This window comes from Bombina bombina, chromosome 4 (assembly GCF_027579735.1).
Source record: "Bombina bombina isolate aBomBom1 chromosome 4, aBomBom1.pri, whole genome shotgun sequence".
NCBI classification, from domain to species: Eukaryota; Metazoa; Chordata; class Amphibia; order Anura; family Bombinatoridae; genus Bombina; species Bombina bombina.
Genome location: NC_069502.1, coordinates 96,653,807 through 96,675,310, shown reverse-complemented (window position 1 = coordinate 96,675,310; position 21,504 = coordinate 96,653,807). Strand labels below are relative to the sequence as shown.

General features: G+C 39.4%; 1 protein-coding gene across 1 annotated transcript in view; it reads right to left on the bottom strand.

Moving 5' to 3' along the window:
• The window catches only part of PKHD1 (PKHD1 ciliary IPT domain containing fibrocystin/polyductin), a 1,710,134-nt gene that overhangs the window by 159,724 nt on the left and 1,528,906 nt on the right, over nucleotides 1-21,504 (bottom strand). The window contains exon 63 of the mRNA XM_053709557.1: nucleotides 10,065-10,152. Coding sequence (XP_053565532.1) covers nucleotides 10,065-10,152 — 88 coding nt within the window. The remainder of the gene's footprint in view (nucleotides 1-10,064; nucleotides 10,153-21,504) is intronic.

Genomic DNA, 21,504 nt, shown 5'->3' with positions numbered 1-21,504 from the left:
TAACTGTTTAAAACTTGTATAACTTGTAAAAAAGAAAAAAAGAAAAAAAAAGGGAAGGGAGAGAGTCACAGTCATAGAGTTGCTTTTGAGCGTTGGAATGATGCCAGGGATTTTACCCGATGCCCAGTGGAAAAACTATGATACATATATCTAAGGCTGGAACTTCAGTTCAAAATGTTCTAGAGCCATTTCCGAGGAGAGGGTTAATTTCTGTGTTGGAGAGTCTCTGTAACCTGACATCCCTCGCCATTCCAAAGAAGAAAGCTTCTGTAATCCAGGCTGCCATCTCACAACTGTTGTAATCATCTAGGTGGCTATCCTTTGCCTGTTTCAGGGCCAAACATGATGTCCAACTAATCTCCATGACTGTGGTGCCACCACAAAGCAGCGTGACTAACGGTCTTCTCAGAGTCAAGCTAGTTCCCATACTGAAGTCCTTCTCTAGATCTTTGTTGGCCTCTGCTCTAAGCATACTCTCATTCGGCAACCCGTCGCCGCTTCCCTGCACCCCAAGCACAGATCATGTGATAGGTGAATCATACCCGGTGTCAGCTTCTATAGCAGGTGATTGCAAGTCCGCATCGGTTCCCTGTGGTCTGCGCTCGGCCCCGATCATGTGCTCCGCTGACAACTTACCCTCCCTTAGATGAGAGGTATTTGACTGCTGCACTTGTCGGTTCTGAGTCGCGCGTTCGGCAGTGCTATAGGTAGGCTTTAAGTCTAGCTCTTCTTGTGGCTCGTTAGTAGGGTATGGGGGAGGGGTAAATCTTGCAATTATTCTAAGGATGTCTTGCTTCTTGTCTTTGAAGACTGTATTAAGCTTATCACTAAACCCTTCCATGGCAGCGAGTGAGGACTTGGGATCCGTCTTAGTGAAAGGGAGAATAGAGGTGGATGCCACCTTACAGAAATTTTGACAAGACGGTTGGGCTATGCCACGAGGAGAGGAAGATGGCTGCTTTCAAATAGCTTCAGCTCCGGGCGGCTTGCCAACACAGCATATAAGTTGGTTTTCACTTTAGTTTCTTGATTTGAACTGCGTTGTTAGTTAGCTCTAGTATCTTCAGACTCCAATCCCATTTTTAAGATGTTGTATAAACAGATTGGTAGTCATTTGTTATACATAAAAGTAGAATCCATGCAGAGCTCTAGAGATGTGCGTCTTTGTGAGACCATGCTGTTATAAGGCTAGCTCCGCCCCCCCACTTCTTGTCTTTTAACGCCGGGTTTATAAAAACCTTTAATACCAGCACTGTAGGTAAGTGAGCAGTGACAATAACATGTAAGTTAACACCGCACCACGAATAATGCAAACTCGTAATCTAGCCGTAAGTTTTTAATTTTGAGTTTGTATTTTTTATTTGGTATGAGGTTGTAATATATAATATATTATATTGTATAGATGAACACATATGTTAATACTATTGAACATGTGATAGATGGAGCAATATGGGGGAGGGGTTTGGATTTGTTTTACATTTTGTCATTCTACACTGAATCTTTGTCTGAGGAAGGGGTGAATACGTTGAAACGTCATGCAGTAAACAGTTTTGTTCTTTATAAATCCAGAGACTGCAATTGTCTTCATTCTTCATATATAATTATTTTTGCACCCTGAAAGATTGGAGACTAAAGGATAGTGAGAGTGCTGTATCTTCTGGCTGCTATATATTATATTTCAGCACCCACCCACTTGTTAAGGAACTCCCCTACCCCAGTACCATCACTGCACCACTGTTCACAGATACACTGTTACACAGTTCACTTACTCACTCCGGGTGATTGGGAGTGTCTTGCAAGACACAGACAGAATGGATACAGCAATGGACAACACAACTCAGGTCCCACCACAACTAGTGGTAGAGGGAGCAGATGTACTGTCTCTGACGGATGAAGATGCAGCCATGATTCTGTTTGACACAGTCATACCAGAGTCTGGGACAGGATCTGACACACCTAACTCTATATATCTACAAATGCTGAAATTAAAGCAAAGTGAGACTGACCTTCAACTACATGGTACTTATTTATCTAAGTATTACAAGAAAAAAAATGATACCAAGGGGGTTCCAAATAACAAATGTTTCTACTATCGGGCATACCGAATCCGGAATTCTGCAGAAAATGGTGTGCAGTGCTTAACAAATGTTCTTTAGACTTAATACTATTAATTAACCAATTTGAAGAAGTTAACACTGTTACACTGCAGAATGATACATCTGAAGATTGGATCAATAGATTGACCACACAGTTGAAGGAATATAAGGAGGTTATAACCAATTTCATAAACAGAAAATTAAATTCGACATAGAGGACTACAAAGACAAAAAAGTCTACAAATGGACATTGACCCCTGAAGAACGTAATACCTACTTCCAGAGAAGACCACGGAGACAGAGGATGTACACATACAAGACGCCAATTAAATACTATTGACTGCAGCTCTTGCTCATATTCAGAGGTTCCCTCTTCTTCTCAACAAACCCAACAGATGGCCGCTGGATTTCAGTCTTTTTTAGGGGTGACCACCAGATCAGGCCACAGACGCAGAGAAGAAGACCACACAGGAGGAGAGGGGGGGTCAACAAGAAGACAACCTCTACCTGGAAGAATGAGGAGGAACTAGTAATTAATCTCAGTTCCAGGATCCTGACTGAACAAAAAATACTGAACAGAGGTCTAAGCTTTGTCAAACATCACAGACCAAACCTTTTGACGTATGGCTGGATTTACATAAATTTCAGCGAACACTCAAATTAAAAGTTTTTTCAAATCAAACACTGATGAGTCTGAGGTTCATAAATTAAAAATGTCCGAGTAGTTTGATCCAGTACAAGTCAATCCAAGCATCAAAACATATATGCGCCTTATGACACAAGACACTCAACCCATGTTTAATTCCAAGGCCAAACAGAATATCACTATGGATTAGAGAACTGATATCCTGAACCTTGAACAAGATCCCAAAATTGTCATCAGGCCAGCGGACAAGGGTGGGGTTACGGAGTCATCCTGAATTATAAGGATTACAAAGGCAAAATCATGTCACAACGTATGGATACAACCACGTACAGTCCTTTACCCAAGGATCCCACAGCCAAGTTTCAAGCAGAGATTATCCTACTGGAGAGTCTAGAGAAAAGATGGATGGATCAGTCTACATTTTATTGGCTGATGGTGCCATATCCCATCACTCCAATACGCTACACAATTCCCAAAATCCATAAGAGACTAGATAAACCTCCAGGGCGATCAATCATATCTGCAAGGGGATCTTTGCTCCAGACATTGTCAATATGGATTGACCAATTCTTACAACTATTGGTTGGTAAGATAAATTCCTACATTAAAGATTCATCAGATATGATCAAATTGATTTCTTACATTCCACAGATGTGTCCTTCAGAATATCTTGTGACTATGGACGTGAATAGTTTGTATACTATCATACCATACCACATACAGACAGAGTGGCAGCAGTAGATAAAGCGTTGCTAAGGAACCCCAATGTTGGACCTGAACCTGAGTATATTTGCAAAATTCTACACTTATGCTTGAAGCATAGCTACTTCAGACTTGAGACAACTTTTTACCAATAGCTAACAGGGACAGCCCTGAGGTCGAGCATGGCCCCATCATAGGCCAACCTCTATATGGACTACTTTGAAACAACAGTGATGAAGGTATATGAAAATACCAGTGTATCATTTTACAAAAGATACATTGACAATGTTTTTCTCATTTGGAAGGCTAAAGAAGAAGACCTTGAGAAATGGGTCACTGAACTTAACAATATGGCAACCCCAGTGAAATTCAAACTGTCATACAGTATGGAGAAGATTGATTTTCTGGGCCTGAGAATATTTAGAAATGACACCAGTCTGGCAACAACATCATACCAGAAACCTACAGAGCGAAATTCAATTCTCCTAGCCACTAGTAATCATTTAAGATCGCTTATAAGAGCGATACCCAAAGCCCAACTAACAAGGGTAATTAGGAACAACTCCCTAACAGAAGTGGGGTCCACTCAAGTGAATGAGATGGCAGAGAAATCTTGAAAAGAGGATAACATCATTTGGTCCAACATCACATTTATTAGCCAACAGCATAAAGAATAATTGGTGGGTTTTACAGACAGACCCCACATTACCGTGTATGGACAGTACACTGACCAGAATGGGGTACAAACGGGACAGCAATTTGAAGAACCTCTTAATGAAGATGGATCCCACACACTGCTATAGGCAGAAAAAGTGGTTGAAATCCAAGAAACAAGGATCATACAGATGCCCATGTTGTACTACATGCAGTGCCATGATACAGAGCTAAACTTTCAGACACCCACACAAGAATAAACAGTACAAAATCCGACAATACATTATATGCTCAACAAAATTTGTAGTATACCTATTAAGCTGTGTTTGTGGAAAGTACTATGTGGGTAAGATTGATGATGACATCAGAAAAAGAATGGCCAATCATTGTTGTGCCATTAGGGTGGCTTTAGACACCAAGAAGACGGATCAACCAGTTGCACTCCATTTTTTGGAAGCACAGCACACTGTAAAGACTGAAAATTCATTCTGATAGATCATGTCCCCCCTCTTCATCGAGGGGGAGACAGAAAGAAGAAATTGCTTGAGATAGGCGCCAGATGGATCTTCATATTGGACACAATACAACCCAAAGGACTCAATGCCAATATTGATTGGCATTGTTTTTTGTGAACTGCTGGATCTGGTGTATATGACATGTAGCAGCTTAAAGTATTTGTTATGTACCTGCGAGCCCTATTAGCAGGTAGTTTAGATTAAAACAACCACAGATGTAGGTGTCTGGTTTTCTAAGCTATGTGGAGATTTGATATATGAGGACTCTTATAGTCTTTCTTGAGATCCTTTGCATTTAACTATATGGCTTTACACTGATGTTTATTTAATTTGATGCTTTGATAAATGGAGCTAATATTGTTATAAGTGTAATATATGTAATACTATGAGCGTATTTAGTGTAATATATTTGATATATTTAATGTATGTCCACTTGCTGATGAGGTTCACAACACTTAAACACTTAGGCACACTATGTCCTTAGTGAGATCCATATCACCATTAGTCTTATTATGCCATCTGTACAGAACAGACAACAGAGCTATTTGTTCTTATAATTGTTCTGATTTTACTAGGTTTACTAGCTACCTTTGTGGGTTACTATCCCTTTATGTAGAGGGTCCCTATTTGGCCATACACTAGTAGGTTCCGGCTTAGCAATGGTCTTAGCAATGGTTTTATGTCTATGGTAGTAGATACACTTTATAGCTAGATGTATGGGCATTTATCCACATTTCCATAAGGATGTGAAGATGAACTGCAGTATAATTTCTCTCCCCCTGGTCTTTCATTTATAAATATGTGCTAGCACCACGTAACACTCATGGGTTTGTTTACCAACATAGTGAGTCATCTTATGCCTACAATCCGATTGGATATCGCATGATGCGTCAGATTTGGGTTAGATTGCTAGACAACCATTAGCTCCGCCCCCAAAAAGACTGCAAATGGGGCGTGAGGGTTATGCAATGATGCAGTGTTAAGATATTTTACTTGCAGAAGGTAATCATAATGAAAGTAACACTATCCATACTTTAGAAAAGTACAATTTTAATCTATATGGTGTTGTACACAAGAGTAATGCAACCTGGAGTTGTCTGTGTCTGTATATTTAGGACATCAATGATATGTTTACAAATGCACACGGGTCTACTATAAACACTGTTACACACGCTCATGAATAGAAACATTTAGAATAAGCTAGGTGATTCATGCTCACACAGGAGTCGGTTATTATGCTTACACATTATGTTTTTAATTTTGAGTTTGTATTTTTTATTAGGTATGAGGCTGTGATATATGATATATTATAATGTATAGATGAATACATATGTTGATACTATTGAACATGTGAGGGGTGGAACAATATGGGGGGGTTTGTATTTGTTTTAAATTTTGTCATTCTACACTGAATCTTTGTCTATGGAAGGTGTGAATACCTCGAAACATCCCACAGTAAACAGTTTTGTTCTTTGTCTTCATTTTTCATATATAATTATTTTTGCACCCTGATAGGCTACTCTCTCTCTCTCTCTCTCTCTCTCTCTCTCTCTCTCTCTCTCTCTATATATATATATATATATATATATATATATATATATATATATATATATACACATATATACACACATGAAAAAAATAAAAGGTAAGCGCTGCCTAGCATATAAATACAAGTGTTGAAAAATGCACACAATATAAAAATCACAATAAATATATGGCAAATAGAGCAACTCATATAATTATAAATAGATAATAAATAAAAAATGATGATTCAGAAAACAGTTCCCAAAAGTAAAAAATAAAAGATGATGAAGAAGGCAGACGCAAGTCTTACATGCCTTTGAAACGCGTAAGGATAAGAGGATCTGAAAGTTTCTCTACCTGCGGACATTGCATGGTTTAAAGGGGTCACCTCACTCCATACAAGTGGCTTTTCCAGACAGTGTGAAATAGACAAGTGATTACGTCTTTACTTACCTCATACAGATTGAGGTGAATTCAAGTAAGTGCACACCCATATGGGGATCGGATGAATTAAGAATATCAAGAATTACATGAACTTTATACGTGCCTTTATCTATGTGTTTATGAATTTTGTTTTTATTCTTTTATATTTTTATTCATTTATTTTTTACTTTTGGGAACTGTTTTCTGAATCATCATTTTTTATTTATTATCTATTTATAATTATATGAGGTGCTCTATTTGCCCTATATTTATTGTGATTTTTATATTGTGTGTATTTTTCAACACTTGTATTTATATGCTAGGCAGCGCTTACCTTTTATTTTTTTCATTTGTTTTTCACATAGAAGGGTGATATAGAGAATCTCCCCTCGTTTTAGGTTAGCTGCAGCCATCTGCATTTAAAGAATTAATTATCTGTTTTCTTATTAATTTTAAGGGTCATTGATGGAAACCCCCCCTTTTTTTTCTGGAGCGCTAGTGGACCCAGAGCTTCCTGGATATTCTTCTAGGATTCTACTTATATATAATATATTCACATATATATATATATATATATATATATATATATTCATATATACACATATATATATATATATATATATATATATAGATACACTCACCTGCCACTTTATTAGGTACACCTTGCTAGTACCGGGTTGGACCCCCTTTTGCCTTCAGAACTGCCTTAATTCTTTGTGGCATAGATTCAAGAAGGTGTTGGAAACATTCCTCAGACATTTTGGTCCATATTGACATGATAGAATCACGCAGTTGCTGCAGATTTGTTGAATCTCCCGTTCCACCTCATCCCAAAGGTGCTCTATTGGATTGAGATTTGGTGACTGCGGAAGCCATTGGAGTACAGTGAACCCATTGTCATGTTCAAGAAACCAGTTTGAGATGATTTGAGCTTTGTGACATGGTGCATTATCCTGCTGGAAGTAGCCATCAGAAGATGGGTACATTGTAGTCATAAAGGGATGGACATGGTCAGCAACAATACTCAGGTGGGTTGTGGTGTTTAAACAATGCCCAATCGGTACTAAGGGACCCAAGGTGTGCTACGAAAATATCCCCCACAACATTACACCACCACCACCAGCCTAAACTATTGATACAAGGTATCCATGCTTTCATGTTGTTTACGGCAAATTTTGACCCTACCATCTGAATGTCGCAGCTGAAATCGAGACTCATCAGACCAGGCAATGTTTATCCAATCTTCTACTGTCCAAGTTTGGTGAGCGTGTGTGAATTGTAGCCTCAGTTTCCTGTACTTAGCTGACAGAAGTGGCACCCGGTGTGGTCGTCTGCTGCTGTAGCCCATTTGCTTCAAGGTTCGATGTGTTGTGCGTTCATAGATGGTATTCTGCATTCCTTGGTTGTAACGAGTGGTTATCTGAGTTACTGTTGCCTTTCTATCATCTCGAACCAGTCTGTCCATTCTACTCTTACTTCTGACATCAACAAAACATTTTCGTCCACACAACTGCCGCTCACTGGATATTTTCTCTTTTCTAGACCATTCTAGAGATGGTTGTGTAGGAAAATCCCAGTAGATCAGCAGATTTTGAAATACTCAGACTAGCCTGTTTGGCACCAACAACCATGCCACGTTCAAAGCCACTTAAATCCCCTTTCTTCCCCATTCTGGTACTCGGTTTGAACTTCAGCAAATTGTCTTCACCTAAATGCCTAAATGCATTGAGTTACTGCCATGTGATTGGCTAAGTAGCAATTTGTGGTACCAAGCAATTGAACAGGTGTACCTAATAAAGTGGCCGGTGAGTGTGTGTATATATATATTATATATATATATATATATATATATTTTTTTATATATATATATATATTTATATATATATATATATATATATATATATATATATATATATATATATATATAAAATAGAATGCCTAAAAGCCCCAAGAGGGATAGGTAAGCTGCACAATAGCTGATTATTTATAAAGGGGGTATAAATCCTAAACAGCTGCTAAAATCTCAGGGAGTAAAACCCCAACAATGAACCCAAAGGTAGGGCTAGGTCTAGGCAAACAGATCAAGTAGAGAGAGGGGTAGAGATAGCGCTATAAAATGGTCTAACATTTGAATCTCAAGGTCAAAAGTAATTATGATGTTAAACAATAATCCATGAATTTAAACAACATGTGTTATTTAAGAACTTATCCAACAGTCAGAGCTAAAAATGATAAAGCGTAGGTAGGTATTATAGTTACAAGAAATTACCTCAATCCTATGAGGTAAGTTGCCGCATTTGTGAGAGTAATGCCTCTGGTTAGGTCTCAAGTTGGATACATGGTAGAAGCTGGTTTAGACTTCTCCTCTTGGAGTATGGTGTACTGATAGAAGGTAGGAGCTCCAGTATGTTCCTCTGTGAGCCAGGTTGTTATTCAAGGCAAATGACACGAAAACAAAACATAGCTTGATACTGTTTTAATAAAGAACAGGAGACAATACAGAAAAAAATCCTATTCACAGAACCCTCTGAGGAATGACGACTTTATCCTTCAAAACGCGTAAGAGACCACCTATTGGGACACTCCAAGTGTGTCAGCTTAGCAACGTATTGGTGTTTAAGAGACTTTTTAGGTCCTTGACTATTAATTTGGAAATTTGTGACTCTGACCCTTCACTGGGAACACGGAGGGATTTTGGATACCTTCTGGATGTCGTGTACTATTTGCTTTTAACATACCTCACATTTTTTAGTTTTTTTAAGGCGAGTAGGATTTTTTTCTGTATTGTCTCTTGTTCTTTATTAAAACGCTATAACGATATGTTCTGTTTTCATGTCTTTTGCCTTGTATAACAACCTTGCTCACGGAGGGACATACAGGAGCTCCTACCTTGTGCCAGTACACCATACTCCAAGAGGAGAATATTAAACCAGCTTCTACCATGTATCCAGCTTGAGACCTAACCGGAGGCAATACTTTGCAAGTGTAATACCTACCGGCTACCCTTCATCATTTTTAGCTCTGACTGTTGGATAAGTTCTTAAATAACACATGTTGTTTTAATTCATGGATTATTGTCTAATATCATAATTACTTTTGACCTTGAGATTCACATGTTAGACCTTAGATCTTAGATCATTTTATAGCGCTATCTCAACACCTCTCTCTACTTGAGATATATATATATATATATATATATATATATATACACATGATTATTTATATAGTATAGTTTGCACTCCACTCGAAATCAATTTAAAATGTATTACGTTTTTACATTTCTCAAAAATGTATATTTCTGTTCTTAAAAAAAAAAAAAAAAAAAAGACATTTTTATGCTTATGGGGCATGGTGATATCTACTAACATAGCTCTGGGAATTTTTCTAATAAGCTGGTGGACATCTTTCCCATGTAACAAGTGGAAAAGTGTACGTTTTCTGTTAGTTTCATACGTAATATAGATATTTTTTTTGTCTGATGTTTAATAGAGTTTAAGTACATACCCTTTAGATCCTTACTTGAATAACCTTTGAGATAAACTGCCAAACTCCAAGGATTTAGTGGGTGGCCCAAATTCTCAACACGATTTCCCTGTAGTTAATAAATAAACATACAAGTAATTGTATTTAAAAAATAAATCTATTACATTAAATCAATTGCATAATTATTGAATTAAAGTTATACTACACCCAAATTTGTTATTTAATGATTCAGATAGAGCATGGAATTTAAGCATCAATTTACTCCTATTATAAATTGTTCTTTGTTCTCTTGCTATCTTTATTTAAAAAAAAAGCAGGAATGTAAAGCTTAGGAGCTGGCCTATTTTTGGTTTAAAACATGGGTTATACCAAGCGCTATCCAGGATGCTGAACTTGGGTTACACCAAGCGCTATCCAGGGTGCTGAACTTAAAATGGGCTGGCTCCTAAGCTTTACATTCCTGCTTTTTAAATACAGATAGCAAGAGAAGGAAGAACAATTGATAATAGGAGTAAATTGGAAATTTGCTTAAAATTGCGTGCTCTATCTGAATTATGATCAATCAAAATACCAGCAAGTATTACCATGTAAATTCACAAGCCAACCTGTCCTGTACACCTCCTTTTTACAAGATGACCTAAAGCAAATGGTAGCTCATGGGCAGGATACTCTACCTCCTCCTCGTTTTAATAACAATGATATAATGTTTTAGCTCTGTTTCTAACCATTGGTGTCTTGTGTTTCCATTAGTCATAAAAATAATCTAATCTCATAACTATTACTGGAATAAAATTGCATGGACAATATTTTATAATGGCACGGCACCTATCTAACCAACCTGGGCTATATTTAGTTATACAGTATACCTAAATGAATCATGGGTGTAGATATGAAAGCTTTATTTTGTTGTCAGAATGACTGCGCATTGCATTTTTTACTATGCTAAAACAAATATTTTATGGTGGATTTATATTAACAGATTTTTTTTTTTAAAACAGTATTTGTAAAATGCTTACCTGCCCTATAGCATATAGGTCAGTAAATAAAACATAGAGGCCCATTTATCAAGCTCCGTATGGAGCTTGTGGGCCCGTGATTCTGGCGAGTCTGAAGACCGCTGCTCCATAAGCCTGTCCGCCTGCTCTGATGAGGCGGACAGGAATCGCCACAATTCAACCCGATCGAGTACGATCAGGTTGATTGACAACCCCCTGCTGGCGGCCGATTGGCCGCGAGTCTGCAGGGGGCGGCGTTGCACCAGCAGCTCTTGTGAGCTGCTGGTGCAATGCTGAATATGGCGAGCGTATTGCTCTCCGCATTCAGCGATGTCTGTCGGACCTGATCCGCACTGTTGGATCAGGTCCGACAGACATTTGATAAATTGGCCTCATAATGTTAAAGAAGACGGTAAATAATGTTAAATATGTACTTATTTTCAAATCAGGCGAACATCAGGATATCATGTGATCAGTTAATAGTTTTCTAACCTGTTAGACACCAAGTTTAGAAAATGATCCCATGGGGTAGATTTATCATAGTCCGGGCGGACATGATTCGCTATATAGCGAATCATGTCCGCCCTGCATCACTAAATGCAGATAGCATACACTGTCGGCATTTATCATTGCACAAGCAGTTCTGGTGAACTGCATGTGCAATGCCGCCCCCTGCAGATTTGTGGGCAATCGGCCGCTTGAAGGGGGTGTCAATCAACCCGATCGCATAAGATCGTGCGTATTACTGTCTGCCGGCTCAAAGCTGGCGGACCAGTTAAGGAGCAGTGGTCTTAAGACCGCTATTTCTTAACTATAGGCTCGTGCAGAAACGGCTTCATTAGGAGCAATACGGGCCTTAATAAATCGGTCCCTCTCATCGGTCCCTGTGTCAATTAAAATGCTCATGAGAGCATTTATATAAAAAGGGAACATTTCCTTTTTGAAATGAGGGGTCATTTGACCCTCTTGATACCAGAATATTTATGTTATGTAAAAATGACAATTTATCAAATATTATAGACCATCAAATATCATAGACCAGGATTCAGTAATGAAGGTGAATGACACAGTCACTGGTTCCTTTTTGGAGTTTTATATGACTCTAACAGGGCTGTAGCCTTTTTAGATGCAAAAGCCGAAGTTCGAATATCATGACCACGTTAACGTATTCCCCCATAGATGTCAACGGAGCAGGAAAAGTGGGGGGAAAAAAACTAAAATACCCTTTTTTATGCAAACCTGATTACATTTTCTCAAGTGTGCTAACCCGACATGAAATATTAATGTTTCACATGCCAATGTTTTGAATTCATATATACATATTTCTATATCTTAATTTTCTTTGGTAAAATATGTATCTATACCTACATATACAGTATATATATATATATATATATATATATATATATATATATATATATATATATATATATATATATATATATATATATATATATATATATATATATCAATACAAAATGTTTGCATAGGAAATTTGCACATCTAGACAAGTTCCTCACTTGTTTTTCCCCAGTCAAACTCCACATACATTGTTACCAATGCATAAGAACATTCTGGGTAAGATATGCAAATTATTTATGCAAAATCTCAGATTTTGTGCTTCAAATACTGTTTTAACACAGCGATCCCTTAATAGGATTTTTACCGCAATACAGAAACCACTGCTAGACAGCCTAAAACAGGGCTCTAATGCACTTGCATAAATGTCTATATGTGTGTACATATGTATAAATTATGTGTTTATATTTGTATATATGTACATATATACATAAGCACACATATACATACATATACATATTTAGACATGTGTCTCTATGTTAAAACACTTTCCAGTCCTTTTTTTTTCTAACACCTGAGACCTCATATCTTTATACTCTTATAACTTTTTAATACAATATTTTTTTAAAATAATTTTTATCAAACAGTGTTATAAGTGTAATGGTACTTTTAAAAGTATTTTTGATGTGTTTTGTGCAACTTTTTAGTCAAGCGTAACAGTTAAATTCAAATGCGCTCAAGTAAACGTGTTTACTTTCCACTCTTAAAGGGATAGTAAACACCAAAAATGTTATTGTTTAAAAAGATAAATAATATTTATCATACCCCAGTTTTGCATAACTAACACTGTTATAGAAATATACTTTTTACTTCTGTAATTACCTTATATCTAAGCTTCTGCTAACTGCCTCCTTATATCAGATCTTTTGACAGACTTGCATTTCAGGCAATTAGTGCTGACACTAAAATAACTTCACATGCATGAGCACAATGTTATCTATATGAAACACATGAACTAACATCCTCTAGCTGTTAAAAACTGTCAAATGCAGAGATGGCCTTCAAGAGCTTAGAAATTAGCATATGAGCCTCCCTAGGATTAGCTTTCAACTAAGAATAATAAGAGAAAAATGCAAATTTGATAATTAAAGTAAATTAGAAAGTTGTTTAAAATTGCATGTCCTTTCTGAATCATGAAAGTTTAATTTGGACTTTACTATCCCTTTAATACTCAAGCTACTTTCAACCCGCGCAAAGAGCAGCAATAAACCCCTTTTCACTTGTGCAGAAAGTTTGTGCACAACACTCATAATCTAGTCCTTAATCTAAACCCAACTATTGTTAGTATTCTCACAGATTAACTGTGAGAGCATGCTGATGGATCACATAATATGCTCTCGCTTTGCTCCACCCCTGTCAAATGCCACATGTATCCCTCCTGGTCCAATTATAGAACTGGCACTGCTAGTTTTGATCTAGCTCAAAATTAATTATTTTTTCTACCAATATCCATACAAGGGGAGATACCATCTTTCAAAAAAGGGGCCTCTTGTTTATATCAATTCTGCAGGTTTTGAGATATGGACTCCATAAGAGTATTTTATGCTACTAGCAATGAGGAACTGTCTCTACACATTTGCTCATTGCCTATGACATCATCACACACAACATTGGCCTACCCCTCCTCTGAACATGATGTCATCAACACAGGGCAGGGAATGCAGAGCAACAGACATTGGGTTTAAAAAAACATTCATGAAACTAATATCTAGTGGGAAAAAAATCTCACAGCATTATTGCAAATTACAAAAAGTAAAGAGATTTTTACTTGCCCCTCATCAAACCCTTGAGTTCCGAGAACAGCTTCATTATATTTAAAAGAGACACCCCTATCTTGCGACCATTCGCTTCTTGCTGCATAGAATTCAAGGACATCGGCATCACAAAAATACATTGAAAACCTTACAGAACAAACAGAATAAAATGGAAAAAAATACATCCTATAATATAAAAGGTCAAGTGTGTTTGTCCGAAGCTGTCATGCGCAGTTGAGACAATGCAAGGACAAACACACCTGGCCTTAGAGTCTACACACCTGATCTGCTGTCTGCCGCGATAACGGTGGACAGGAGTGGGCGGGGCTTGGGTCGGGTGGATGTGGCGGGGCGGGAGCGGGCATAGTGAGGCATGGCTGGGTGGGGCGTGGCTGTGAGAAAGAGATAAAAAGAGAGGGGGAGAGAGAGAGCAAAAGAAAGGAGAGAGAGAGCAAAAGAGAGGGGAGAGAGAGAGCAAAAGAGAGGGGGATAGAGAGCAAAAGAAAGGGGAGAGAGAGCAAAAGAGAGGGGAGAGAGAGAAATAGAGAGGGGAGAGAGAGCAAAAGAGAGGGGAGAGAGAGAAATAGAGAGGGGAGAGAGATAAAAATATAGGGGGGAGAGAAAGCAAAAGAGAGGGGAAAGAGAGCAAAATAGAGGAGAGAGCAAGTAAAAGAGAGGGGAGAGAGAGTAAAAGAGAGAAAGAGCAAAAGAGAAGGGGAGAGAGAGCAAAAGAGAGGGAAGAATGAGCAAAAAAAGAGGGGGAGAGAGTGAGCAAAAGGGAGGGGAGAGAGAGCAAAAAAGAGGGGGGAGAGAGAACAAAAGAGATGGGGAAAAAGAGCAAAAGAGAGGAGACAGAAAGTAAAAGAGAAGGGTGATAGAGAGCAAAAGAGAGGGAGAGAGAAAGAGCAAAAGAGAGGGGGAGAGAGAGCAAATGAAAGGGGGAGAGAGGGCAAAAGAGAGGGGGAGAGAGAGCAAATGAAAGGGGGAGAGAGGGCAAAAGAGAGGGGAGAGAGCAAAAGAGAGAAGAGAAAAAGCAAAAGAGAGGGGGAGACATAGCAAAAGAGAGGGCAGAAAGAAAGAGAGGCGAGAGAGAGAGTGCAAAAGAGAGGGTGGATAGAGAACAAAAGAGAGGGGGGGAGAGAGAGAGCAAAAGAGAGGGGAGAGAGAGAGAGCAAGAGAGCAAAAGAGAGGAGAAAGAGAGCAAAAGAGAGGTGAGAGAGCAAAAGAGAGGGGGAGAGAGAGCAAAAGAGAGGGGGAGAGAGAGCAAAAGAGAGGGGGAGAGAGAAAGAGCAAAAGAGAGGAGGAGAGAGAGAGAGATAGAGAGAGCAAAAGAGAGGGGGGAGAAGGAGCAAAAGAGAAGGGGGGGAGAGAGAGAGCAAAAGAGAGGGGGAGAGAGAACAAAGAGAGGGGGGGAGAGAACAAACGAGAGGGGAGAGAGAGAGCGCAAAAGAGAGGGTGGATAGAGAGCAAAAGAGAGGGAGGAGAGAGAGAACAAACGAGAGGGGAGAGAGAGAGAGAGCAAAAGAGAGGGGAGAGAGAGCAAAAGAGAGGGGTGAGAGAAAGAGAGCAAAAGAGAGGGGGAGAGAGAAAGAGCAAAAGAGAGGAGGAGAGAGAGAGAGCAAAAGAGAGGGGGAGAGAACGAGCAAAAGAGAAGGGGGGGAAAGAGAGCAAACAAGAGGGGGGGGGAGAACAAAAGAGAGGGGGGAGAGAGAGTAAAATAGAGAGAGAGAGAGAGCAAAAGAGAGGGGGGATAGAGCAAAATAGAGGGGGAGAGAGAGAGCAAAATAGAGGGGGAGAGAGAGAGCAAAATAGAGGGGGAGAGAGAGAGCAAAAGAAAGGGAGGAGAGAGAGATAGCAAAAGCGAGGGAGGAGAGAGAGCAAAAGAGAGGGAGAAGAGAGAGAGCAAGAGAGGGGGGAGAGAGAGAGCTAGAGAGGGGGAGAAAGAGAGTAAGAGAAGGGGGAGAGAGAAAGCAAAAGAGAGGGGCAGAGAGAAATAGAGCAAGAGAGGGGGGAGAGAGAGAGCAAACGAGAGGGGAAGAGAGAGAGAGAGCAAAAGAGAGGGGGAGATAGAGAGAGTGCAAACGAGAGGGGGAGAGAGTGCAAAAGAAAGGGGGGAGAGAGAGCAAAAGAGAGATGGGGAGAGAGAGAGCAAATGAGAGGTGGAGAGAGAGAGAGCAAAAGAGAGTGGGGAGAGAGAGAGCAAGGGGTGGGATCGCTGTTCTGCAAAAAAATTGCTCATGTACACAGGCTTTAGGACTATTTCTATTTAAAACAGTTAATTTTATAATATGCTTCCATTGTTTTAGCAGTTGTAATTATTTTAGTCATTTAGCTAAAGATTCTCTTTTCATATGCGAGATTTCAAAGGCAATTAATTAATCTGTGTATTATACCCATTGGCCCCTAGTTATCAAGCCGTCAACCTCAAATACGCTGGAATTCTGCAGCGTATTTGTGGCGAGGCTGATTCGCCTTAGTTATCAAGCCCTAGATACCGGCAAAAGTAGAATTTTGTGACGTAAGCTTCGATCCGCCGGACTCAGTCCGACACAGATCGATGCTTACGTCACTACAGATGTTCCGCAAACAAGTTCGGAACAATCTGACTACTTTTGCTAGTTATCAAAAAACTAGCAGGTACGCTCAGCACTTTTCCGGCCCAGCGTACCTGGTTTTCAAACCGCCGCCCAGGAGGCGGCGGATCCCATAGGAATCAATGGGAGTCTGACCATAGCGAAAGTTCATGTTCGCTGCTGCCAGACATCCCATTGATTCCTATGGGAGATGTCTACACATAACATCCTAACATGTACCCCAAGTCTAAACACCCCTAATCTGTCCCCCCTACACCGCCGCAACTAAATAAAGTGTTTACCCCCTAAACTGCCGCTCCTGGAACCCACCGCAAGCTATAATAAATATGTTAACCCCTAAACCCCCGCTCCCGGTCCCCGCCACAACTATAATATATGTATTAACCCCTAAACCGCCGCTCCCGGACCCCGCCACCAAATACATTATACCTATTAACCCCTATCCTGCCCTCCCTACACCGCCGCCACTATAATAAATGTATTAACCCTTATCCTGCCCGTCCTACACCGTCGCCACCTATAATAAATTTATTAACCCCTATCCTGCCCCCCTACACCGCTGCCACTGTAATAAAATTATTAACCCCTAACACTAACCGTAACACCCCCCTAACTTAAATATGAATTAAATAAATCTAAATAATATTTCTCTTATTAACTAAATTAATCCTATTTAAAACTTAATACTTACCTGTAAAATAAACCCTAAGATAGCTACAATGTAATTAATAATTACATTGTAGCTATTTTAGGATTTATATTTATTTTACAGGTAACTTTGTATTTATCTTAGCTAGTTAGAATAGTTATTAAATAGTTATTAACTATTTAATAACTACCTAGCTAAAAGAAATACAAAATTACCTGTAAAATAAATCCTAACCTAAGTTACAATTAAACCTAACACTACACTATCATTAAATTAATTAAATAAATTACCTACAAATAACTACAATTAAATTAAATAAACTAACTAAAGTACAAAAAATAAAAAAGCTAAGTTGCAAAAAATAAAAAAATAAGTTACAAACATTTAAAAAATATTACAACAATTTTAAGCTACTTACACCTAATCTAAGCCCCCTAACAAAATAACAAAGCCCCCCAAAATAAAAAATGTCCCTTCCCTATTCTACATTAAAAAGTTACCAGCTCTATTACCTTACCAGCTCTTAAAAGGGCCTTTTGCGGGGCATGCCCCAAAGAAAACAGTTCTTTTGCCTGTAAAATAAAAATACTACTCCCCAACATTAAAACCCACCACCCACATACCCCTAATCTAACCCAAACCCCCCTTCAATAAACCTAACACTACCCCCCTGAAGATCATCCTACCTTGAGCCGTCATCATCCAAGGGGCACTGAAAAAGTCTTCCATCCGATTGAAGTCAACATCCAGGCGGCGCTGAAGAGGTCTTCCATCCGATAGAAGTCTTCATCCATGCAGCGTCTTCAATCTTCATCCATCCGGAGCGGAGTCATCTTCAGACGAGCCGACGCCGAGCCATCCTCTTCTTTCCGACGACTAACGACGAATGAAGGTTCCTTTAAGGGACGTCATCCAAGATGGCGTCCCTTCAATTCTGATTGGCGTATAGGATTCTATCAGCCAATCGGAATTAAGGTAGGAAAAATCCAATAGAATGGATGACGTCCCTTAAAGGAACCTTCATTCGTCGTTAGCCGTCGGGAAGAAGAGGATGGCTCCGCGTCAGCTCGTCTGAAGATGGCTCCGCTCTGGATGGATGAAGATTGAAGACGCCGCATGTATGAAGACTTCTATCGGATGGAAGACCTCTTCAGCGCCGCCTGGATGTTGACTTCAATCGGCTGGAAGACTTCTTCAGCGCCCCTTGGATGATGACTTCTGCCGCTCCGGATCTCCTCTTCGGTTCCATTGGTGGTCGGCTGGCTGAAGACGGCTCAAGGTAGGATGATCTTTAGGGGGGTAGTGTTAGGTTTATTTAAGGGGGGTTTGGGTTAGAGTAGGGGTATATGGGTGGTGGGTTTTAATGTTGGGGGGTTGTATTTTTTTTTACAGACAAAAGAGCTGTTTTCTTTGGGGCATGCCCCGCAAAAGGCCCTTTTAAGGGCTGGTAAGGTAATAGAGCTGGTAACTTTTTAATGTAGAATAGGGTAGGGAATTTTTTTTATTTTGGGGGGATTTGTTATTTTATTAGGTGGCTTAGATTAGGTGTAAGTAGCTTAAAATTGTTGTAATATTTTTTAAATGTTTGTAACTTATTTTATTTTTTTCTGTAACTTAGCTTTTTTTATTTTTTGTACTTTAGTTAGTTTATTTGATTTAATTTAATTGTAGTTATTTGTAGCTAATTTATTTAATTAATTTAATGATAGTGTAGTGTTAGGTTTAATTGTAACTTAGGTTAGGATTTATTTTACAGGTAATTTTGTATTTCTTTTAGCTAGGTAGTTATTAAATAGTTAATAACTAATTAATAACTATTCTAGCTAGCTAAAATAAATACAAAGTTACCTGTAAAATAAATATAAATCCTAAAATAGCTACAATGTAATTATTAATTACATTGTAGCTATCTTAGGGTTTATTTTACAGGTAAGTATTTAGTTTTAAATAGGAATAATTTATTTAATGATAGTGTAGTGTTAGGTGTAATTGTAACTTAGGTTAGTTTTTATTTTACAGGTAAATTTCTCTTTATTTTAGCTAGGTAGCTATTAAATAGTTATTAACTATTTAATAGCTATTGTACCTAGTTAAAATAAATTGAAAGTTGCCTGTAAAATAAAAATAAATCCTAAGATAGCTACAATATAATTATTATTTATATTGTAGCTATATTAGGGTTTATTTTAAAGGTAAGTATTTAGTTTTAAAAAGGATTAATTTAGTTAATAATAGTTATAATATTTAGATGTATTTAATTAATATTTAAGTTAGGGGGGTGTTAGGGTTAGTGTTAGACTTAGGTTTAGGGGTTAATAATTTTATTACAGTGGCGGCGGTGTAGGGGGGGCAGGATAGGGGTTAATAAATTTATTAAAGGTGGCGACGGTGTAGGGGGGCAGATTAATGGTTAATAAGTTTAATATCGGTTGCGGCGGGGTCCGGGAGCGACGGTTTAGGGGTTAAACTATTTAGTTAGTTGCGGCGAGGTCCGGGATCCGCAGGATAGGGGTTAATAAATTTATCATAGGTGGCGGCGGTATGGGGGGGCAAGATAGGGGTTACTAGGTATAATGTAGTGGTGGCGGTGTCCGGGAGCGGTGGTTTAGGGGTTAATACATTTATTATAGTGGCGGCGGTGTCCGGGAGCGGCGGTTTAGGGGTTAATAACTTTATTTAGTTGCGGGGGGCTCCGGGGGCGCCGGTATAGGGGGTAGAACAGTGTAGTTTAGTGTGGGTGCTTAGTGACAGGCTAGCAATAAAGCTGTCAAAAAGCCGAAGAGCAGCATTATCGGATGAGTGATAACTCTCACAGTCCGCTGCTCATCGCCCCGTACTTGGTGCATGGCTTTTTGACAGATTTTTTGATAACTTAGGCGAAATTTTTCAGGTCCGATGGTAGGCGAGCTTAGGCGGGCGTATTGGGCCAGCGATGGCAGGTAAAGTAGACATGTTGATAACTAGGCCCCATTGTCTTTTTTGGTTGAGCACACTTTTGGCTAGATTACAAGTGGAGCGCTAATTTATCGCAAGCTTGCGGTAGCAATTAGAAAATTAACCAGAGGTCAAACCTCTGCAATTATTTTTAAATGTCCCCAATTGCCTCCAAAATAACATGTGAGTTCCCTTTTAAAAAATAAAATTAAAAATTAAAATATAGACTAGGGGAGAAAGAGCAAAAGAGAGGTGAGAGAGAGAGCAAAAAAGAGGGGGAGAGAGCAAGCAAAAGAGAGGGGAGATAGAGCAAAAAAGAGGGGGGAGAGAGAGCAAAAGAGAGGGGGAAAAGTGCAAAAGAGAGGAGACAGAAAGTAAAAGAGAGGGGAGATAGAGAGCAAAAGAGAGGGAGAGAGAAAGAGCAAAAGAGAGGGGGAGAGAAAGCAAATGAAAGGGGGGAGAGAGGGCAAAAGAGAGGGGAGAGAGCAAAAGAGAGAGGAGAAAGAGCAAAAGAGAGGGGGAGACATAGCAAAAGAGAGGAGAGAAAGAGCAAAAGAGAGGGGGAGGGAGAAAGCAAAAGAGAGGGGGAGAGAGAGCAAATGAAAGGGGGGAGAGACGGCAAAGGAGAGGGGAGAGAGCAAAAGAGAGGGGAAAGAGCGCAAAAGAGAGGTGAGAAAGAGCAAAAGAGAGAGGGAGAGAGAGCAAAAGAGAGGAGGAGAAAGAGCAAAAGAGAGGGGGAAAGAGAAAGAGCAAAAGAAGGAGGAGAGAGAGCAAAAGAGAGGGTGAGAGAGAAGGAGTAAAAGAGAAGGGGGGAGAGAGCATAAGAGAGGGGGGAGAGAGAACAAAAGAGAGGGGGGAAAGAGAGTAAAATAGAGGGGAGAGAGAGAGAGAGAGCAAAAGAGTGGGGGGAGAGAGAGCAAAAGAGAGGAGAGAGAGAGCGCAAAAGATAGGGTGGATAGAGAGTAAAAGAGAGCAGGGGAGAGAACAAACGAGAGGGGAGAGAGAGAGAGCACAAAAGAGAGGGTGGATAGAGAGCAAAAGAGAGGGGGGAGAGAGAGAGCAAACGAGAGGGGAGAGAGAGAGCAAAAGAGAGGGGAGAGAGAGCAAAAGAGAGGGGTGAGAGAAAGAGAGCAAAAGAGGGGGGAGAGAAAGAGCAAAAGAGAAGGGGGGGGAGAG